Genomic DNA, 13077 nt, shown 5'->3' with positions numbered 1-13077 from the left:
CAGTAAGTGGCAGAACTGGGATTTGAAGCCAAGTCGGCCCAGTTCTGAAGGCCAAGTAATAGGGGATGGGCTGGTAATAGGTAGATGCTCAGTGGCTGGGTTCTGCCTTGAACAACTTAGATATTCCCTCAAGTCTCCCCCTATGAATTCCACAAGGGAGAGAGTAAGAGCCAGGCCTACAGTGGTGATGGTTATCAGTGGATGTGCTTTTAACACAGTAATTAGCATGGGGCATAATGAGCATGTGGTTGACAATTTCAGCTCCCCCGGGGCAGGAGAGACCGGAGCCACAGACATCTAGCTGCAGTTACCATTTATTGAGATACATCACAGGCACAGACAGGGGAGGTGGGGTGGGTAAATTTGGAAAGGGATTGGGGGTTGGTGGGAGCCCGGGGAGGTTGAAAGTCCTTCGGGGACCATTCCCACTTCCCTCCTTCCTCCCCCAGCCTGCCCCGAGTGCAAAGCAGATGAGCAGAGGAACTGAGGGAAATCTAGCCTCCTCTCGGTTGTCAAAAGATCACTCCCAAAGCACTCAAATACATCATTCAAGATGGTAGCCTTAACCCCCGTCCCCTTCCCATCACATTGCAGAAGCAAGGAGAAAACCTGGGCAGATTTGAGCCTTCCCAAAATGCAGATCACGTGCAAAGAGTCTGGCATGCAAGTAACACCGGACCTGTGGTCCGGGGCTGTTCCCGCTCCTATGGAGGTAGGCAGGGAGGGCAGCAGAGGTGGGGTGAGTAGAGCAAGGAGAAAACGGCAGGAGCCCCGCTTGCGAGGCTGGGCAGCTAATACCTCCGGCTGGACGTCTTGACCGTGGTGGTCTTCCGCAGGATGGAGGTACCCCCAGAGACGGGCCCTCCCTTGGTGCTGTAGCCCACACTGGTGCTGAACCCGCCCTTGCCAGCACCCCCACTCCCGCCCAGGGACATGCCACCCCCGAAGCCGGCGGCACCGCTTCCGCACACAGTGGTGGAGTTGCCAGTCACCGCTGCAAGACAAAGGGTCTGGGTGAGGTAGGGCAGCCGTGCTGGAGGAGGGCCGGGGATTTGGAGAAACCAGTGAGGGACAGCAACAAACACAGGCCGTGGAGCCATGGAACACTGATGGAGAAGGTGGGGCGGGAAGCTCATTCTTTGAGAACCCCCCAACTGGTCTCCAGGGGCTCAGGCGGGGGGAACATGGGCTCCTGGCCAAGGATAGATTGAGTGGACTGAGCAGAGGACGGGGCTGGGCCTGGGGCAGGGGAAGACAGCAAAATACTCACAAATGCTGACTGCACTGGGGCACTCTCCAGACATCCTGCAGAAACAGAAAGACCAGGAGAAGGGTCAGGGGTCCCCGGAGCCCAAGCGAAAACCCTCTGTCTCCCCGACTCCCTCCTTCCCACTCTCTGCCTTTACAATGGATCAACTCAGTGGGTCATCTCTCGAGCCAAGGCCCACAAGACAAGACCAGGAGACACACGAAACACATCGTGGCCCTTCCAGCCGCTGCTGCAGAGAAAGCAGAGCCAGGGCGAGCCAAGTGGCCCCATCCTGTGCCGTCCTCACTTCCCTCTGCACGCACACCACGGACAGCAAACAGAGCCCATGCCGAAAGACACCCAGTTTCTGGCTGAGGGGACTTTCTTTACATCTCGTGCCTTCCCAAGGACAGAGATGATTCATTTTTTCTCAAAGCTCCAAAGGTGGTGGCACCTGGTGTTGGAAGGAGAAGGCTCACTCCTGCAGGGATTCCAGACACCCTAAGGATTACTGATGGCTGTGCCAACCGAGGAAACACGTGGCAGAAGCGGTCAAGCTCTCCCCCAGGGCAGGGCTGGGAAGCCCTCTGAAGCAGGAGGGGCCCCCACCTGCTCTCCTCGCTCTCCAGCAACTTGCGGTAGGTGGCGATCTCCACATCCAGGGCCAGCTTGACATTCATGAGGGCCTGGTAGTCACGCAGCAGCCGGGCTAGGTCCTCCTTGGCCTGGTGCAGGGCCGTGTCCAGGTCCCCAAGCTTCTTCTGAGCATCCTTCAGCGCCAGATCCCCACGCTGTTCCGCTTCTGCGATGGCAGTCTGCAGTTGCTGGCACTGCCCAGGGGATGAGAGGGGTTGGGGACACCCTCCAGGGTCATCACATCCACCTCTCTGCCCTCAAACCAGACGTCACCATCCCCCACCCACCCCACCCACCCTGACTAACCGAGCTGGAAGGAAAGCAGAAATATTCCTCTGAGAGAAGAGATACTATTACACAAGCAGGGTCTTGTAGCACCACTGGGGAAGTCCTTACTGAAGTCTAACCTTAGCCTTTCCTGCTGCAACTCAACCCAGTGCCTCAAAAGAGATAAAATAAATAATGTAACCTCACCGTTCACCAGGTGCTTCACCCTGATACAGGGAAAAGTCCTTGCTTTTTTAGCCACGCCCTAAATGGAATCAGCATCTAGGACCTGAACACTTGAACCCTCAGCCTCCTGCTCTGACCCCCTGGAGATGGGACCAACCTCCTTGGAGGACGTTGTCCCAACTGCTCTACCACTAATATGCCATGTGACCTTCCCCAGGCCTCAGTTTCCTGTCCTGTAAAAGGAGTACATTGATCCAGCGTTTGAGTGTGTCCCATCCATCAGGAAAAGAGCAGCTCTGACCCCCTCAGCATGACAGTGAGAAGGTCCCCACCTCCACCAACCCAGGCCTGACCCCCAGGCTCCCAGCCAAAGGCTCACCTGCTTCTTAACTGCATCCACCTCACCCTGCAGCCTCTGGACAGTGCGGGTGAGCTCAGCAATCTCGTTCTTAGTGTCCCGCAGGTTGTCCCCATGCTTCCCAGCTGTCACCTGCAGCTCTTCATACTAGAGACCAAAAAGGTGGCTGTTGTGAGCTGTCAGTTCCCGGCCCTCCTGGGTGACTAGGGGCCCTTCGGAGGCTGGGTGTGTCTGGCCTCAGGCCTCTCACGATGGGGGATGTTCTGTGTCCAGTCCCAGCCCATACACCTGACCGGCTATTCTCCTCACCTTGGTCTGGTACCAAGCCTCAGCCTCAGCCCTGCTCCTCTGGGCAATCAGCTCATACTGGGCCTTGACCTCAGCAATGATGCTATCCAGGTCAAGTCTGCGATTGTTGTCCATGGAAAGGATTACATTGGTGTCAGACACGTGGGTCTGCACTTGGCTCAGCTCCTGCAGAAAAAGAGAGAGCTGCCAGCGGTGCCCCTGCTCCAGGCCCCCAGGAGACAGCTGAAGGGTGAAGGATGGGGTCCCCAGGTGGCATCAGGAGGCCTGTGTTCTGCCCCAGGCTCCAGCCTAGAAGGAAAAGCATCATTCTCCCCGGCTGTGAAATGGCACTCTCATTTTGGTAAATACCATTTCTTTTTGTGCATTTACAAGTTTCCAAGAGATTAAAGAAGGGGAAAGAATGCATACTTACTGCCCTCAACCCTGGTGCCAGGCATTCGGCCAGCACGTCCACCAGTCCCTTTCATCGTCAGAAAGCCCTGGGAGGCAGGCAAGGCCATGACTGGCGCACAGGGTGCTTTTGTCAAATTGGGAAAAGTCTCCCCTCTGAGTGGAAGCAGCTGGTGGGACCCAGGGAGCTGACCGTGGGCCTGATTCGAACCCCACTCTCCACTCAGCCAGTTAACAACCTGCAGCATCATTCATGGTGGTCCTGACAGAGGTTGGTGAGGAAAGAGTCTTGGAGAAGAGAAGTGACACATCCAAGGTCATCCAGTCCTATCATGGAGCCCAACTGGAACCAGTCAGTTGAGCGACAAATCCCAAATCGTTTCCTCTAGAATATACTAACATTTATAGACCATGGTGATATTCTTGGACCCTTCCTGGGTTTCTAGGACCATCAACTTTGACATATAAACAGGCATTTAAAGATGTCATGAACAGCAGCTTAGTTTCTGTGTTCTGGCTTTGGGTTCAGCTCTATCGCTACGCCATATGCATTGGCTCCCAGCTGAGCTCTGCCTCCGTCTCTCCCATGGTCCTTCCTGCCCTGGGCTGCCAACAAACTGCCCAAACCCCAGCGCCAATCAAATACCTCATCCAGAGGCGCCAGAGTGGTTTAGTAGGTTGAGCATCTGACTCTTGATTTTGGCTCAGGTCATGACCCCAGGGTCATGAAATCAAGCCCCACACCAGGCTCTGCACTGAGTGTGGAGCCTGCTTGAGATTCTCTCTCTCTCTCTCTCTCTCTCTCTCTCTCTCTCTCCCTCTTCTCCTCTCCCCCACTCACTCTATCTCTCTCTCTCTCTAAAATTAAAAAAAATGTGGGATGGGTGAAGAGGAAGGGGTGAACATCCATGCTGCTCCCCAAACACAAGGCACTCTATGCTGCCTCCGTGTCACTGTGCAGGCTGGACCCTGGCTAGCAGGCCCTTACTGCTCTTCCTTTAGAATTCCTGCCCTTCCCTCAAAATTCGTCTCAAATCCCACCTCTTCTGAAGCTCCCACAGCTCTCCCAGGAAGAATCAGGCTCAGCCTGCTCCATATACCTTGTCTCTGTCCCAGCACGGCCTCACCACATGGTAACTGGAGATATAGGGCCCCCAAAGCAGGGACTTTGTCCTTCTGGTGCCATGTGGAAGCTACTCAGTAATATGTGTTAAATGAATAAGGGACCGCAAAGGAAAGAAACACTGAGCATGCAGACATGGGTCTTAGACAGTAAGAAAGCCAATTGTTGTCCATTCAGAGAAGAGGGGGTGGGCACCGTTGACCTGGCCCAAAAGTGAAAAGAATCTAAGAGAGGAGAATGAGGAATCCGCAAGCAATGAATGACCATCAGTGGTCCAGCAAGGAAAAAAGTGGGGAGGCACCTAGGAAATCATCGTGATGGCACAGAACACTCCCCAACAAGTTCCATTCTGACAGGGCAGATGGAGATGTTAGAAGGAGAAAAACACAGCCATGGATGAGCCAGGGGAAATGCTGAGGCCAGTAGACAAGGGCTGTAGGTAAGCTCTAGGTGAAAAAAACAGAGAGGCAGCATTGGACTAACCCAAAACACCAATAACTCAACTGCTACGTCATTTGCCTCTTTCCCATCAAAGGGAACAATCATCAACTTAGAAAGAGCAGCATGCTGGAGAAGAAATGGAAAACCAAGACAGACACAGAGAGTATGAGAGGCCTTGGCCTTGTTGGGGATCTCAGGGGTCCAGGCCAAAGGAGCATATCCTAGAAGGCCATGGCATTGCCAAGGGGATGAACACTCCCAGAGATCCATGAGAAATATGGAGAGTAGGACAGGTTCCAGAACCCCAGACACAGCAAATGTCCTCATTTTTGAGGGGATGATATTTAGACTTTTTCAACTTAAACTTGACGTCAACTTCCTATGAACCTCTAGAAATACAAAATATAAGTAAGAGGCAAGGAGCCAGCAAGACTTCCCTAAGGAAAGGCCAAGCCAAATGGATTTCACTTTCTACTATGGTTGTCTTACTAAAATGCTAAGGGACCGTCACAGATATTGCTTGACCAACAACTTCTTGAACACAAGACAGAAAGATGTGGGCCAGATAATGATGTGGTCACCTAGATTTTACAGTAGCTGAGCCACTTGAACCATAAATTATTGATTGGTGGAGTGAGGTCAGCCTGGGAGAAAGGCACCCCTGAAGGCCTAGGTCTTGCACTAGAACTCCGTTCTTGGCCCCGTCTGCTTTAATGTGCTTACCAGTCATTTACACTGAAATGTTATCACCCCACTGAACTGAAAGTTGACCAGGTCCACAGAGAACCCAAAGCTGGGGCATCATCAATAAATATATCCAATTACCCAACTGGGTATCTCCAACATATGGATGGGGGAAATCAAGTTTCAAAGTGCCCAATAGTGTCTGGTTGCCCAGACAATGGGACGAAACCACAATGACATTTCACAGGAGAAATGGGACTCATTAACTCTTCGGTTACAAAAATTCAACGGCCAACTTCCTGTCTTTGGAAGCTGGAAGCAAACAGATACATACCTCACTTGAAAGCACTCATGTGAAAAACTCCAGGGTTTTTATTAAGGATCAAATATCATGAAGTGACTTCTAAAGATGACACATAAACTAGTGCGACATTAGGCTGCAAGTCTGTAACCGCCCTCCCTACCCCCCCTGTTTTCCAAAGTCTGAGATCAGAACCCTATTTCCTCAGCTTCTTCATATGCCACAGATGGCAGTCACCTAAGCATCCTGACCTCTAAAGTGCTGCCATATGAAAGACACAGGCCACACAGATGTGTGCAGCCTGGAGGGCAGAAGCAGGGCCAATCAAGAACAGAAGTCACGGGAAGATTGAAGTCAGCTTTCTAATTTGATCAACAATGAAAATGCCTGCCCTAAAAAATAGTGAGTTCCCTGCCACTAAAAGCATTCAAGTCGAGACTACATGACTCCTATCAGCGATGTTAGAGGAAGGGCTCCAGCATGAAGGGGAAGGGGGGCCATGAGGTCCCTTCCAAGTCTGAGTCTGAGATGCTAGGATCAACTCGGTTAACTTCAGCCCTCTTAGCCTGGTCTTCAAAGCCCCTTGTTTCCTGGGACCTGGCCTGGATTCTACCCACTACCCATACCTCAACTCCTGAGGCAATCTGGAATCTCCGTCCCCTCTCTGTCCATCTCTGCTCCTCCAACCCTTGCTCCATTACAAATGGTCTAGAAGGGAAATGGTCTAACACAGGAATAAGAGTCAGACTTTGAAGAAGTCCAAGAACCAGGCTTTATTTCCAGCACTGCATCTAACTAGCTATGTAACCATGAGGAAGCTACTCTGAGCCTCAGTGTCCCTGACTATAAAATGGAAACAATAATGGTATCTATATTGTGGCTTTGTTGAGAGGATCATATAAAGCTTAGCCCAGTGTCTGACCCATCCTTAGCACCTGATACATGGAAGCCTGTATTAATTAAAGGCCCAGGTTCTATATTCCCTCAATTAAATTGCACTGGTGAATTCAGATCAGACCTGCGGGGGAATCCCCAATGCCATATGTAAATGTAATTGTCTCTGTCCATTGCCATCTCACCAGTTCATAGAGGTGGTTTAGGAAGTCGAGCTCCTCAGTCAAGGTCCCTACTTTGCTGTGTAGATCCATCCGGGTCATGTACGCAGCATCCACATCCTGGGGGAAAGAGAGACAGCAGGGCAGATGCCTCAGCCCCCAGGACTCTCACCTCCCTCTGAGTCAGCCCAGCACCCTGGCAAGCCCAAAAACCACCTCCCCCACTCCCTGCCACCCTGCTCACCTTCTTGAGCACCACAAACTCGTTCTCCGCTGCAGTGCGCTTGTTGATTTCATCCTCATACCTGTTACACAGGAAGACTCAGGCCAGGCTCAGCCAGGTTCTGCCTTTTGGGACATTTAACCCACTCGGCTTTAAGCCCCGTTGGGTCCCACGTTATCTAAGAACACCTTTGAGAAGGAGTTCTGTAATACAGCCTACCAGTGAAGAAACTTGGGGTACAGTCTTTAAATATTCCTGCCCCGCCCCCCTTTGAGGAAATGGACACAGAATGTGTGCAATAATATGGCGACCAAGAGCAACTATCTCTTTGGATCAGAGCCCTGAGGAGGCTTTTATAAGAACAGGCAAAGATGTGTCCACAATGGCTCATCTTTGCTTTCACTTTCAACAGACGGGACATCTTTTAAAACAACTAACTTCTCTCCAACTGCTTTTGCTGAGACTTGAAGGGTTAGAAATTGCCAGTATCAAGTTATTGGAAAAGTTATGAAAGATTGGGCCCTAAAATGACAAATATACATATCAACTGATCATAATATGTGAATTTTATTTGGGTCTTGATTCAAACAAACTGTATTTTTAAAACTTAGGACATGTATGGACAATTGGAAATTCATAATGAACGGACAGTCGATGATATTGAAGAATTACTCTTTTGAAAGTTTTAGGTGTGTGAGGTGCCTGGGTGGCTCAATCGGCTAAGCGTCCAACTTCAGCTCAGGTCATGATCCCACGGTTCATGATTTCGAGCCCCACATCGGGCTCTGTGCTGACAGCTCAGAGCCTGGAGCCTGCTTTGGATTCTCTCTCTCTCTCTCTCTCTCTCTCTCTCTCTCTCTGCCCCTCCCCTGCTGGCACTCTGCCCTTGTCTCTCAAAAATAAAACAAACATTAAAAATTTTTTTTAATTTTAAAGTTTTAGGTGTGATTATGGCATTGTGTTTATGTTTTATTAAGTCAAGCTATGCAGATAGGCTCTATGAATATAGCCAGCAAATATTTGTGAATGGAATCACATGATGGCTGGGATTTGCTTCAAGACAATAAGGTAAGGGAAAAATCAAGTAGATGTAGAAATAAAACAAGATGGGCTACGAGTTAAGAATTATTAAAGCTGAGTAATGAGGACATAAATGTTCATTACACTGTCCTCCCTACCTTAGAGTTTTTAAAATGAGGAACAATACACAAGTAAGTGGGACAATTCTCCAGGACGCAATGGGTCCAGAGCCTGGACACCCAAGGGGAGTAGCTCTGTCTGGGCACTGCCCCGGGTGGGTCCCAGGAGCCTGGGAATGGGGTGATTTCCCACGCTGTCCCATCCCTGCCCCCACAAGCTCCCAGCCTGTCCAGTCCTCCTTACTTGCTCTTGAAGTCCTCAAGGAGATCCTGCACATTTCTCAGCTCTGAGTCCAGCCTCCCCCGATCGCTCAGGAGGCTGTCCAGCTGCCTCCGCAGGTTGCCCAAGTAGCTCTCAAAGAGGGGCTCCAGGTTGTTCCTGGTGACACCCGTGTTCTGGCCCTGCTCCTGCAGCAGTGCCCACTTGGTCTCCAGCACCTTATTCTGCTGCTCTAGAAACCGCACCTGAGCCAGAGCAAGAAGAGTGGTGGGCTGGTACCATTCCTCTGGCCCCAGGAGGGACCCAGGACTGGGCCCATCACCACCACCCATCCCCGACCAGGACGTCACAGGGCCAGTGCAGACTACACATTGCCAAGGGGAGGAGTTCCTGAGAATACATTCTTTGCTGGAAAAAAACAGTCCAATCCAATGACAAGACTCTAAAGAGTTAATAAACCATCAAAGCCCCAGCTCAGTCATTTGGTGGTTGGTGATGGTCAAGTCACTTCTCTCTGCATCTCCCTTTCCTACTTACACTGATTACACTGGACTAGATCAATGTTTGTGAACCCTCATTCTGCATCAAAATCAACTGTTAAAAATGCGGATGATGGGGGCACCTGGGTGGCTCAGGCAGTTAAGTGTCCGACTTCGGCTCAGGTCATGATCTCGCGGTCCGTGAGTTCAAGCCCCGCATCAGGCTCTGTGCTAACAAGCTCAGAGCCTGGAGCCTGTTTCGGATTCTGTGTCTCCCTCTCTCTCTGCCCCTCCCCCACTTGCACTCTGTCTCTTTCTCAAAAATAAACGTTAAAAAAATGTTTTTACTGCAAATTCATATATAGTGTATGTGAATGTATGTATGCATATATACAAACATGTATGTATGGACATGTGGACACGCACACATATACAGAGAAAGCAAATGTGACAAAATGTAAACATTGGTGAATCTAAAGCAAAATAAGTCCGTCAGAGAAAGACAAGACCATATGATTTCACTCATGTGTGGAATTTAAGAAAAAGAACAAACAAGAAAAGAAAATAGAGAGAGAGAGAAACCAAGAAACAGACTCTTAACTCGAGAGAACAAGCCGATGGTTACCAGAGAGGAGGCGGGTGAAGTAGGGGACAGGGTCTGAGGAGGGCACTTGTCATGATGAGCACAGGGTGATGTATAGAGCTGTTGAATCACTATACTGTTCACTTGAAGCTAATATAACACTGTAGGTTAACTGTATTGGAATTAAAATTAAATTAAATTTTAAAAATGGGTGCATCTGGGTGAAAAAATAGTTAGAAATATGTTGTACTGTGCTTGTAACTTTTCTGTAAATTTGACTTTTTTTTTTTTTTTAATTTTAACTCTAGATGCCCAGTCCTATCTCTAAAGACTTAGAAGGGAGCTCAGGGGTGGGCTCTGGGGGGCTTCTCTGCCCGGCCAACAGGGACAACCACACAGACCACGTCCTAGACTGTGATGCTGAGAGCCTGGGAGAGGTTTTTGCTTGTCTGACCTCTGGGACAGTCCCACAGGAGGACCAAAAGTCACTAGGGGAGAAGGTGAGGAGGTGGGCGGAATAGCTTGCTTCACCTTCCACCATCTGGTTTCTCCAGGTCCCACCTCCACAGCACCCCAGGCCCTAAATCACATGGCCTGGGAACCATGCATCAGGTGCACCTGCCATGAGCGGTGACAGGGTCTCTTAATGCCAAGGACCATAGGGCCCATGAACCTGAGTTTCAGGCCCACCTCTGCCTCCAAGTATCCGTGTGAGCCTGGGAAAATCTCTTGACCCCTCTAGACTTCTGTTTTCTCTTCTTTAAAATAGACACAATATCACCTATTCTGATTCCTCATGGGACACTGTAGGTTTCACGTCAGAAAAGGACATGAATGTTCTCTGGGAATCCACACATCACTGAACCAAGGTGTGGTCATCTGCCAGGATTTTCCCCATCATGGTCCCTCTACCTGGGGGGTTGGGGTAGAAGTAGACGATGCAGTGAAATGGACCTGAAAATGCCAGAGGGCAGTACAAGAGCCATGCGGTCAACCTGGAGGCCAGGGAAAGAGTCAGGATGTCCCCGATCTGGAACAGACCAAACTCTATACCCCTAGCTCTGGTGACCACCCTCTTCACCATCCATCCCCACTTGAGCTTCTTGGCCAGAAAAGCAAGTAGGAATAGAAGAGAAAGGTGACTTCTCCCGGGACAACCCCCTCTATCGCACTGAATCACATCTTTGTCCTTAGGCCTTCTCCAAAACTGAGAGAACAGGAAACAGATGGGGCTCCTTGGATAACATGTGTGACCTTTGAGCCAGTTTCCCCAGCGGTGAAATGACAAAAGGCGATAAGGACCACCCTGTTAAGAGGAGCAGTGAGGACAGTCTGCCCCTTCACTATGTGATAGGCTGCTGTGTGACCGTGTTAATTATGGCCAGAGAAAAGGCTGCACCACAGTCAAGGTGGGCTTGGCCGCAGACCTCCTGAGCAGAATTGAGATTCACCTGAGAAATGACAGTAAGATCCAGAAGACTGTCTCCAGCCATCCACGTCTGGGCATCCCAGGCGCAGGCGGGAGAGCTCTAAAAGTCATTCTATCAACCCCACCACACTGCACATGGGCTACATCAGCCTCTGCCCAGCCCACCCTCTCTTAGGGACCCTGCTTCTACTCCAAGGGCCCCTCCCGGCCTCCTTCCACCCAGGCTCACCTTGTCAATGAAGGAGGCGAACTTGTTGTTGAGGGTCTTGATCTGCTCCCGCTCCTGGGTACGAACCCGCTGGATCTCCGGGTCTATCTCCACGTTGAGAGGGGTCAGCAGGCTCTGGTTGACAGTGACCTCCTGGATGCCTCCAGGAGGACAGGCAGGCCCGAATGTCTGCCTGCCGGCGCTCAGGCCCCCGTAGGCCCCACCGCCAAAGCCGAAGCCCCCCAGGGCCCTCCCTGAGGAGGCCCCTCCAGCCACACTGACCGAGATGCTCTTGCTGCCCCCCAAGTTATAGAGGCTTCGGCTGCCAAAGCCCCCCTTGCTGGGGCCACAGCGGGTTCCCCCAGCACTGCCACTGCTCCGGGACACCGCCACCGAGCTGAAGCTGGTGTGGGCCCGGGACCCGCCTCCTCCACCTGCAGAGTTAGAGCTAAAGCCTCCTTTAGTGGAGTATGTCTGCCGAGACACAGAGGACCTCATGGCTGTCAGAGGGGCCAGAGCACAGGCTGAGAGAGCTGTGAGGGAACGCAGTGAGCTTCTATGACACTGAAGGGCTTTTTATCTTTTCCCTGTTGGGCTGGCTCCTGCGCTCCACAGACACTCCTGCCCCATTGCCCCAGGAAGAGAGGGAGGGGCCCCGGGGGCCAGGGGAGTCCCCTCTCCCCCAGTGGGAGGGAGCGGCTGCCCAGTTATCACCTGCGCTCCAGAGCTGGGGCTGAGCCAAGACTGTGTGGGACAGGATGCCACCTTCTCCCCCCTGGGGCTCTCCTGACTTGGAACAGGATGATACAGTCTCCCACGGCCACCCCCACCACCCAGTGGCTGGCTTGGTCTCCTCCTACTCAGCCCTGATGGCCGCCATCAATGGGGCTCTGTTCTGTGGGATTTGGCCCAGGCCCCTGTCGTAAGCCAAGGCCCCAGGGCCCATGGCTGCACAGGCGGTAAGGGAAGGAACATTGAGCAATGGACTGGAGGGAGGGTGCCCAGGCCTGCTCCAGTCCCAGCCTCCCAACCCACGGCCTCACTGCCTCCTGGCAGGTCCAGGGTGGGGGGCACAGGTGACAGAGCGGGGCGGGAGCAGTCTGCTCTTCAGTCATACATGGGCAGATGGTCTGCTGGGTGGGGTCCCCGAGACCAGGGAGATGAGTGGGGAAAAGCACATTCTTCTAGGGACCGAAGAGAGATGGAGGGCTTTGACCATCACCTGAGACCCCCAACCCTCTGCCCTGCAGCTGAGCATCCCCAGAAGGGCCCAGCCACTTTGGAGGGGGCTGGAGGCCCCATTCGGACTGGACATAAGTACAGATCTGAGAAGTATGTGTTCAACAAAGACCACAAGAGGCCCACGAAGCATCCCAACATTCTCATCTTCCCAGCCCCCAAGGATCCTGATGCTTGAATCCCAAGGGCCGGAGGCTCTTCAATCACTTCACACAGTCCCAGGCACAGCCCCAAAGGAAGACTTGGAGGTGTCAGCCGTTAGGACTGAGACAACTTTGAGGAGGTAACTTCAGAGATGTCCCTCCTCCCCCCTTGAGCTTTTAGCTGGAAAACTGGAAAATGGGCCCAGAGAGGTGAGAGAAACTCGCCTGAGGGAAGGAGCAGACGCAGTGCTTGCCGTGCTCCTCCCACAGTGGCTGGGCAGGGAGCTGGGGCTGTGGCCACTTGTGTCCCCAGGATCCCAAAGGAAAGGACATGGCCTGCTCCACAGCCCAAGGAAGTCAGGCAGAGAGCGGGCCCACTCCAGGCCCAGGGGAGGCTGTGGGACTCTTTCCCAGG

General features: G+C 52.0%; 1 protein-coding gene across 1 annotated transcript; it reads right to left on the bottom strand.

The window, feature by feature from the left end:
- Positions 1 to 296: 296 nt before the first annotated feature.
- On the bottom strand, positions 297 to 11903 carry KRT79 (keratin 79). The gene is made up of 9 exons (XM_019419470.2): positions 11302 to 11903; positions 8606 to 8826; positions 7244 to 7304; positions 7024 to 7119; positions 3006 to 3170; positions 2718 to 2843; positions 1859 to 2079; positions 1271 to 1305; positions 297 to 994 (listed from the first exon to the last, which is right to left on the bottom strand). The coding sequence occupies exons 1-9, from the start codon at positions 11776 to 11778 to the stop codon at positions 792 to 794; spliced, it is 1605 nt and encodes a 534-aa protein (XP_019275015.1). The 5' UTR covers positions 11779 to 11903; the 3' UTR covers positions 297 to 791.
- Positions 11904 to 13077: the final 1174 nt, after the last annotated feature.

The sequence above is a fragment of the Panthera pardus genome, unplaced genomic scaffold (assembly GCF_024362965.1).
Source record: "Panthera pardus isolate Hobbes unplaced genomic scaffold, ASM2436296v1 HiC_scaffold_6, whole genome shotgun sequence".
Taxonomy (NCBI): domain Eukaryota; kingdom Metazoa; phylum Chordata; class Mammalia; order Carnivora; family Felidae; genus Panthera; species Panthera pardus.
This window is presented reverse-complemented; position numbering and strand designations above follow the sequence as displayed.

Bases quoted from the DNA above. Each gene is read 5' to 3' on its own strand.
- KRT79 (XM_019419470.2), bottom strand. From the start codon at position 11,778: ATGAGGTCCTCTGTGTCTCGGCAGACATACTCCACTAAAGGAGGCTTT. The intron at 7,120-7,243 runs GTGAGCAGGGTG...TCTTTCCCCCAG, and splicing joins AGTTTGTGGTGCTCAAGAAG to GATGTGGATGCTGCGTACAT. The intron at 2,080-2,717 runs GTGAGCCTTTGG...TCCCCTGGGCAG, and splicing joins TGGATGCAGTTAAGAAGCAG to TGCCAGCAACTGCAGACTGC.